This window comes from Agelaius phoeniceus, chromosome 21, assembly GCF_051311805.1.
Source record: "Agelaius phoeniceus isolate bAgePho1 chromosome 21, bAgePho1.hap1, whole genome shotgun sequence".
NCBI classification, from domain to species: domain Eukaryota; kingdom Metazoa; phylum Chordata; class Aves; order Passeriformes; family Icteridae; genus Agelaius; species Agelaius phoeniceus.
Genome location: NC_135285.1, coordinates 905299 through 914295, shown reverse-complemented (window position 1 = coordinate 914295; position 8997 = coordinate 905299). Strand labels below are relative to the sequence as shown.

At 63.5% G+C, this 8997-nt stretch overlaps 1 protein-coding gene across 3 annotated transcripts; it reads left to right on the top strand.

Annotated features, from left to right (window-relative positions):
* The first annotated feature begins 3689 nt into the window (after positions 1-3689).
* Positions 3690-8756, top strand: RNF208 (ring finger protein 208). 3 transcript variants are annotated; one of them, XM_077189079.1, is made up of 2 exons: positions 3690-4422; positions 5808-6505. In XM_077189079.1, the coding sequence occupies exons 1-2, from the start codon at positions 3705-3707 to the stop codon at positions 6059-6061; spliced, it is 972 nt and encodes a 323-aa protein (XP_077045194.1). In that variant the 5' UTR covers positions 3690-3704; the 3' UTR covers positions 6062-6505. The 3 variants fall into 3 exon arrangements, with proteins under 3 accessions (XP_077045194.1, XP_054502378.2, XP_077045195.1); XM_054646403.2 differs by having other exon boundaries at positions 3770-4422; positions 5808-8756; XM_077189080.1 differs by lacking the exon at positions 3690-4422 and adding an exon at positions 4655-4798 and having other exon boundaries at positions 5808-8756.
* Positions 8757-8997: the final 241 nt, after the last annotated feature.

Sequence of the window (8997 nt, the reverse complement as noted above, 5' to 3'; positions counted from 1 at the left end):
ACATCAGTGGTCAGGTCCTGACCACCAGCAACCAACCCACACACTGCTTTAAACAGCAGCCACAGAGCAGCTCTGCAGCAGCTGGGGCATCCTTCAGCTACCAGCTGGCAACAAGAGACTGCTGCTTTCTTGGCAGATATTTCAGTAGCATCCCTCCTTCAAAATGGTGTTTGCTCTGCCAGCAAGCTGCACAGACAGCTCCTCTGGTGCTTTTGGTGGAGCACTGTGCCCTGCTTTCCTTTCTCTGAGGGTCTGTGCTGGGCTCTTGTGGCCACCTCAGACAGGCCTGGAGGGTCTTAGCCTGGGATGGTCTGACTGGGGGTCCCTTCTCCTGGTGCTCTGCCCTGGGAAGGAGAGGCAGTCCCCAGGGGATGGCACCCAGAGGATGAAAATTCAGCTGTGGGTCCCACATCCCTCCCTCCCTCCCTCCCTCCTGGGCAGGCCCTGGCACTGTCCTGCACAGACCTGCAGGGAAAGCTGCTCTCTGCAAAGCTGGGGATGAGCTCATGGGTTTGTGGGTGAATTATCTGTGTGATGAGTGATTCACCAGAGCAAAACAAGATTGGTGTGAGAAACAGACGGGATTTTGGGACGAGCTGTGGATGCGTGCAGGACCCAGACAAGCAAACTTGGTGACAAGAGCAGCAGGGAGCAAAGAAAGGTGGCCTGAGGTGCTGCCACCAGGAGCATGGGCAGCATGGATGGGGGCCTGGGTGTGGGACAGGAAGGTCTGGCACACAGGGAGCTGTCAGCTTGCCCAGGTAGGGTGGAAAGAAAAGCCTCAGGTGCCATCACAGGGCAAGGCAAGCACCAAGCAAGAGAGGGGCCATCCTCTCAGAACAGGTCCTTCCCACAGGTACTAGAAATCCACAAGGGCAATAAAATCCTGGGCAAACAGCTAGATGGCTGAGCAGGTAATGGCTGATGGTGAGGGAGAAATTTAGGGCCAAACTATCTTCTGGCTTCACCATTCACCTCAGCAAAGCCTGGCCAGCAGTGGTACAGCTCCCAGCAGAGCAAAGGTTTCAAACTGATCCAGTCAGGACATTGGATAGGAATGAGTTTTGCAGAAAGAAGCTGTGCTTTCACACAAGGCCAACACCAGCTGAATTAGAACAATAACCTCCTGATTACAAACAGAAAAACCTTGTTCATCTGGGACAAATGAAGGGAATCCACTGGCAAAGCTGCTCCTGCATGTCTGTTTAAGGAGAGCTGGACCCAAGGACAGCAGGTACAACTGAGCTGAGGAGCAACCTCTGAACCCAAAGGTGTGCTTGGCCTGCTGACAAGGTCTCTGGAAATGGTAAAATATATCAGTGCTGCTTGTAAAACCCAGGAGAGCACCCCTATCACATCAGCAGAGGTCAGAAGACCTCTGAGGATATTCAGCCAAAATATGCACATTTATGATAACACTCAACACAATAGGTTTTTATAAAAGATAACACAACATGTATGTTTATATGCCAAAGTCAGGTGTTAAACCAGGAGTAAGAGACAGGACCCAAAGGCAGAGGTGGCCACAGGGCTGAGGTTTGATAGGGTCAGCAGTCAAGTCTCAGCCACACTGAGGCCCAGACAGAGATGGGAGGTTTGGGTTTTGAAGGATGAGATTTTTTCAGTTTGGGTAGAAAGCACAGATCTTGGTGGACCAACTCAGCAGAGGAAAGGGGAAAGCTCTGCATTGAGCATGCAAAGCAGAAGCAGAGCCATTGGGGCAACAGGAAGATCCCAGCACCTTGGCACAAACACACTCTTATTCAGCAGAAAAAATGCCCAATGTAATTTATGATTATTTTTAAATAGAGCTGTTGCTTAAGTCATGGAATAGCAGCATAATAGCACACGGTGTAGCTGGGTCAGCACGGGGATGCCATATGAATTAATAACAGAAAATAGCTCGTGCTCGCTCACTTCCTGCAATTTCCTCTGCTCAGTGAGCTCAGGCGTAAGATCTCAGCTCTTGCTGTCTGCACCCAGGCACGTTAGCAGGGAAGGCAGGAGCACCTGACACAGGGAGGATGGGGAGGATTGAGGAAATCCCTGTTTAGCGTGTGCCAGGCAGCAGCAGCAGCCTCACACTGATTTCAGCAGGTGAGCAGATCAAAGAAAGGCACTTAGAGGTGCTAGAGGCATTCAAAAATCCCTTAACCACTGAGAGAAACTCCCAGATTAAGAACTCGGCCATTGTCAAGAAGGGAGCATGGATTTCCAGGTGGAGGTGATGCTGCAGGGTCCCCAGGGAGAACCTGACTCCAGGGTCAGTCTGGCCTGGGAATGGAGCACAACTGAGCCCTTGGGGAATCCTTGTGCCGGGTGGCCTTGGTCATCTCTTCCAGGTCAGGAAGAGAGGCACCTGGGTGAGATTTTTAGCATTGCATGAAGTGTGGGTAAGAAGATGATCTCTGGGCTGCATAAGGCCTGGCATAGCTGTGAAATATGTAACCTCCAGCTCCTGTGTCCATCCCACTGATGGCAGGGCCAGAGGACAGCCATGGTGAGGACAGAGTGGCTGTGGGGACACGGCAGCTGCAGAACCACACAGACCCCTTGTTACAGGGGCTGGATCTTTGCTGCAGCAGGGCTGGAGGGTCAGCAAGCAGGGCTGGACAGGGCAATCTTCAGGGAGGGCATAAAAGCCCAGGCACAATCCTGGAGGAATATAAAAAACTAAAAAATAGCAATGGGCAACACAAGCAGAGGAACCCCAACAGCACCCAAAGGAGCCTGGTGAGCCCCCACCAGCATCCTGCTCCAGCCAGGGCTGGGTGGAATGGGTTTGGGTTTGGGTTTGGGTTTGGATTTGGGTTTGGATTTGAGTGTGCACATCCTGGGTCACTGCTCCTGGGGTCAGGGCATGGGAGCTGGAGGGCTCTGTGTGGGGTTGCCTCCTCATTTGGGCCATTTGCCTGTGGGGTCCCCATTCTGGAGGCACCCACAGCAGGGGGAGAAGGCAGCCTGGCCTCTAACAGGGAACATCCATGCCTCTCACATCTGCAGGAGCCAGGAAGCATGGACCAGGAGTCATCTGCTCAGGGCACCTTGTGGGGTGTCCCCAGCCTGTGGGGTCCTGTCTGCCTGTGCCACTATGGGGGTCACACTAGCAAGCCCATGGCCATGAGCAACGCTCCCCAGCACTCTGCAGGGACCTGTCAGCATTGCTGGGACTCCCACCCACCACACTGAGCCCACCGTGTCCCCAGGGACCAATGAGCACCCATGCCCAGGAGCTCTGGAGCTCAGCAGGGACTGGGGGGCTCTCAGGGGCCCCCTCTGCTCCCCCGACAGCCGTGGCCACGGATCCCAGGGGACAGTGTGGGGTGCACGGCTGATTTGGCAGTGGGAAAAAGCCGTGGTGGGGGAATTCCTGGCTGTCCGACCTCTCCCCAGCCCCGGGGGCTGCAGGGGCTGCTGACAGGGCCCCCTCCCCGACGCTGCCCCACAGCCGCGTCCCCGGAGCGGCCCCGGCGCCGCGGAGCCGCTTCCAGCGGCGCTGATGCTGAGTCACCGCGGGCCCCTCGGAGCGACCCGCGGGGGCCCGGCCGGCCCGGGAGAGGGAGCGGGGCCGCGGGGAGCGTTCGGGAGCGGCTGCGGGGAGAGGGGGTGCGGGGCGAGAGGGGCTGTGGGGAAGCGGGATGTGTGGGACCAGGGGAGTGGGTCGGGGTAAGGAGGGATGTGCGGGGAGGGGGCTGTGCGGGGCGATGAAGGGGTGCGGGGCGGGGAGGGGGCGTGCGGGGCGGGGAGGGGGTGTGCTGGGCGTCAGGCGCTGCGGCCGGCGGGCCCCGGCGCTGCTGAGCGAGAGAAATGTGAGGCGGCTGCACCACTGCGGCGGCACTGCGGGCGGCGGCGGGAGCGCGCAGCAGCGCCCGCGCCGCCGGGCCCCGGGAACGGCGGGCACGGAGCCGCCGCTGCCTGCCCGCTGCTGCCCGCCGCTGCCTGCACCTGCCCAGGGGCACAGGGGGGCCTGGCATCAGCCCCCCGCAGCCTGCGCTGCCGGCCGGGGGTGTTGCATCAGCCCCGCGCCCAGCCGGAGTTCGCGGCCGGGGGCGGCGGGGGGAGCCGGGGGAGGGCACGAAGGAGCCCCCGGAGCGGCAGCGGCCGTACCTGCCGGCTCCCCCGGCCGCCGGTCCCCGCCGAGCATCCGGAGCGACCCGGCGCCGCCAGCCCCGGCCCCTGCGCCCGGTCCCCTCCCCGCGCCGCCGCCGCGGCCGGAGCGGGCGGCGGGGCCGGGGGCTGCCGGCCAGGACCATCCCGGTGGAGCCGCGCCTCGGAGCCGCCAGCATCCCCGGGGAGCCGCGCCTGGCCGGGGCAGCGCCGCATCCCGCTGCCTTTCAGATAACCTCCGCCGCTCGGGCCTGCGGAGCCGCACCGGGCACGGAGCGGGGGCTGAAGCGGGACCCCTGCCCGGGGCCAGCGCAGGTAACGGCGGGCAGGGGCGGGGGAGTCACCCCGCGGGCGTGCGGGAGCGCACGTGTGTGTGTGTGCGGGAGCACTGTGTGCTGCGAGCGTGGGGCACGGAGTCGGGGGGCTGGGGATCGCGGTGGGAGGCTGGGGAGGGGAGGATGCTGGGAGGGCTGTGCCTCCCCCGGAGTGATGGGGTGTGGGGTGCGGCGGGGGCTGTGTCACCCCCGAACGGACGGGGATGGCGGGGGGCTGTGTCGCCCCAGGGGCGGTGGGGGTGCGGGTGCTGCGCCAGGGCTGTGCGTGAAGGGGTGTGACAGAACGAGCGTGGGAACGCGGTGACAGTGCGTGGCACTGCTGACCACCCGTGTCGCTGTGCTCGTGGGCGCTGCGGGTGAGTGTCTGTGTGAGAGCTGCAGGCAGAGCCCCTGGGGCTGCTGCTGCTGCGGGAGGGGGGGGATATATGCTGCTTGTGGGACGCGGGTGCAGGATGTGGGGTGCAGGAAGTGGGGTGCAGGATGTGGGCCTGCGAGGGGGAATGCAAGAGGCGAGGCCTCCCTCTGCAGGGCAGGATGCTTGCGGGACCCCAGTGCTTCCAGGGCATGGCCCCCGGGACATCCCTGCTGGGGCTGGGCAGGGATCCAGCCCCCCCTCCCAGCCCTCGGGCACCCGGGGCTGAACCCCGCGGCCTCGCTTCATCCCCAAAGGCTGCTGCTGCTGCAACCAGATGGCCCCCTCGGGCCCCCTCCGCCAGGCATGGCAGCGCCCGGCGGGAGAGGCATCCCTCTAACAGGATTTGCAGCGTGATGGAGGAGAGCGCCTTCGCCCTTCTCGGTGGAGAGCCGGGCTGGCGCAGGGGCTGCTGAGGGAGAAAATGGCCTCGGGCTGGCTGCCTGCCCCCCATCTCCTGCCCGCAAACGTGGCCTGTCCTCTCCATCAGCCCCGGGACAAGGGCAGGGAGCTGGGAAGGGGGGGAGAGGAAGCTGGAGGGAGGGATAATAGCACGGACAGATCAGGAGCAAGCGATGGAGGTAAAAATAGATCCACTGAGCAGAGGAGGGGCTAAACGTGAGAGAAAACCCTGAGCAGAGGCAGGTCGGCGGAGGAACCCCTTCGAGAGGGGCTCCGCAGCCCAGGGGGGCTCAGGGGAACCTGCCTCCCACCCTCAGGGCAGAGGGGGGTCCCGGCACCCCCCGCTCGGGGCCGCCGAGGCGATGCCGTGGGGGAAATACCTGCCTGCTCCCACTTCCGCAGCCCAAGCACGCGGGCGGATGGACAGGACCCGGAGGGCATGGCTGCCAAATTGCCGGGATGCAGGCGGGCACGCATCCCGAGGGAGCGCTGGCAGACGGTAGATCCATGAAGAGCCTTGGATCCAACCCCCTCTCCCTTTTCATTTCCAGCGAGCACGAAGCTGAGCTGGGGACAGAGGTACCAGGGACCGAGGGGACAAGGTGTGCGGTGTCCTGGCCGCAGCCAAGGTGAGCTGCCCTCTGGCACGGGATGTGCCCCGAGCCCCTGCCCTGTGGGAGCTGCCGGTGACTGCAAGTGGGAGAGCCGGGAAGTCAGAGCAAAGGAATTTGCAAACACATTCTTCAGCGCCACGAGGATCCCACTGCATGTAAACAGGAACAGAGGCCGGCCTGGGGCAAAGTGAGAGCTGCCTCCAGTTCTGCAAGATCCTCCCTGGACTCACCTGCCCTGGGCAGTGCCCACTGCCGCCATCCCCAAATTACCGTTCCGACTGCAGCTGATCTGCCGTGGGAAGTGGCAGCGAAGGCGAAGAGCAGGGCTGCTGAGTGACTGCCAATGTCACGTTAACATCCCGGTGAGGCTGCGGGGAGCCGGCGCTTTGATCAGCCGCCCAAGAGCATCTCGAGGCAGGCAGGATGCCACTGTGAGCCCTGCCTTCTCCTGCCTGCCCCAGCCTCGCTCCTGGCACCCTCGGGGCTGGCTGCAGAAGAAGGGCGTGGGGTCCGCTGCCGCTGGCCCGTCTCCCCAGGATGCTCTCCCGCACCAGCTGCTGCTCCCTGTGCTCCTGCTCCGCGGCCAGAGCGAGATTGAAAGCTCAGCAGGCTGCCAGCATGTTTTAGCCTCATGCAGGCGTCCCTCGGAGACCCCAGAGCAGTGGACAGTAATGTGAAAACGATACTCATGTCGTGTCTGAAAGGGCAACAGGTCATCATTAAAATGGAGGCGATGAAGATCATCCACCCGGAGAAGTTCTCGGAGCTGCAGGGGTCGCAGCCGCGCTACGCGCCCGCCCCGCGCCGGGAGCCGCCCCTCGTGGCCAAGCGCGCGTGGCCCTCCGAGTCCGAGATCATCGTCAACCAGGCGTGCGGGGACATCCCCGCCCTGGATGCCACCCCCGGGCCGCTGCCGCTGCCCCGGACTCCCCCCCTGCCGCGGCGGGAGCGCGGCTACCAGGGCCAGCGCAAGGGCAGCTCCGAGGTCTGCTACCACCGGCAGCCGCCGTCGGACGAGGTGATCGTCAACCAGTACGTGCTGCATCCCTCGACGCCCTGCGAGCCCCTGGAGTGCCCCACCTGCGGCCACATGTACAACTTCACCAACAAGCGGCCCCGCATCCTCTCCTGCCTGCACTCGGTGTGCGAGGAGTGCCTGCAGATCCTCTACGAGTCCTGCCCCAAGTACAAGTTCATCTCCTGCCCCACCTGCAAGCGGGAGACCGTCCTCTTCACCGACTACGGGCTGGCGGCGCTGGCCGTCAACACCAGTATCCTGAACAGACTGCCGGCCGAGGCCCTGGCCGCCAACCCCGTCCAGTGGAGCAGCGACACCGACCGCAGCTGCTACCAGACCTTCCGCCAGTACTGCGGGGCCGCCTGCACCTGCCACATCCGGAACCCGCTGTCCTCCTGCACCATCATGTGAGCCCCGCGCCCGCCCGCCCCTCCGCACGGGGCACGGCGGGGACAGCGCGGCCCCCTGTCCCCTCCCTGCCAGTGGCACCGCCAGGGAATGCTCTAATACTCACCACGGCCGAGGATGTGGGACTGGTGTCCTTGCCGGCACTCGGGGGGGGGCAGAGGGGGTGCTGGGACCTGCAGCAGCCACCGACTCACCGGTGGTGCCCGGGGAGAGGGACGCTGGCAAGGGGAGCACATCCACCAGCGCACCCGGGCTCTGCGGCTCCCCTGGCCCTGCGGCGGGCGCTCCTGTGCTGCATCGAGCTCCTCACCGTGCTCCTTCCCCGGGCGCCTCTCCCTCCTCTCTCCCCGGCTCTCCCAGGAGCGGACGCTGGGCTCTGGCCGGAGTGACGCCCTCCCCATCGCCCCACGGCCGGCAGCAGCAGCACAAGGAGCCCTGGAGATGCATGGTGCCACACTGGGCCACCCTCCCAGCACAGGAAGTGAGGACAGGTCCCCAGCTGCCCCCTCCACCCCCTCTCTGTAAGTTATTTGCCAAAGCTTTCATCTCGGTGGCCACACCGCCGTGCGCCCGAGTCTCAGTAGCCACACCAAGCCGCCACGCCGGCCCCTCGGATGCCAGCAGACGTGCGGCCCATGTCCTCCGCCGGCCCTTGAGGAAAGCTCCACTTTGTCCTCGTTTTGGAGGATTCTTGTTTTCCCTGTCCATCCCCAGCCACCCCATCCCAGGCCACTACGTGTTCACAAAGGCATTGAGCTGTGCCCGTTCTCTGCCCCTCCGCCCGGGACCCACACCGATGCCCCAGGGGATGGCTCAGGAGGGTGGCACGGGGTCCAGTACCCCAAATTGCTGACTCCAGTGAGGGGATTTGACTGGGTAGGGGGACCAAGGTCTGGCTCCTGCCCACAGTCCCTTCCCCAGAGCAGCACCTCTGCTCTGACCCCTGTGCAGAGGGGCTGGCAGGGCAGCAGCTTCCTGTGCACAGTCTTGCTTTCTCCAGAGCACCTGGAGGGGTAAGTTTGCTGCCAAAAAAAAACAAAACAAAACAAAATAAAGAAAAAGCCATAGTTTTGGGTGCTCCCATGGGGCTGAGCACCACAACCCAGCCTGGCATGGCACCAGGGGCACGTGCTGCCCAGTCCCAGGGTGCTGGGGCTGGGTGAGCCTGAGGGGTCCCAGAACCTACATCCTGGAGGAAACAGTGCCCCTGGCACTGGCCAAAGCCCAGCACCCATGCAGGGAGAGGGACCAGTCCATGCCCTGTGCTGTCCCGAGGGGGCGGGCGATGCCGCTGGCGCAGCCCCAGAACCGTTCTCACTCCGGCGGGGGAACGGCGCCGGTACCGTGTCTGTGTTGCTCTGCCAATGCCTCCTGCTGCTGGTTGTGACCATGATCATGTTTTATACCCGGCCTTGTTCTGACCCCATCAGTCTCCCCAATAAAGATTATATTGGAACGAAGGCTGAGCTGGAGTCCAGGGCCGCGTCACTGGGGCGGGAGGGGGGTGACACCAGGATGTGCCCTGGCCCTGCTTCCCCTGTGGGACAGGCTGGGCCATACCCGGGTTACAGCTTTGCCCTGGGCTGGGACCTCCTCCTCCAACCTGGCTTTTAGCTCTGAGGGAGTTGTGTCCCCTCCCTGCCCGGCCCCTGCATGTGGCTGGGCACCTTGGGGGACCCTGCCCAACTTGGCAAGGGGTCC

Bases quoted from the DNA above. Each gene is read 5' to 3' on its own strand.
- RNF208 (XM_077189079.1), top strand. From the start codon at position 3,705: ATGAAGGGGTGCGGGGCGGGGAGGGGGCGTGCGGGGCGGGGAGGGGGT. The intron at 4,423-5,807 runs GTAACGGCGGGC...TTTCATTTCCAG, and splicing joins CCTGCCCGGGGCCAGCGCAG to CGAGCACGAAGCTGAGCTGG.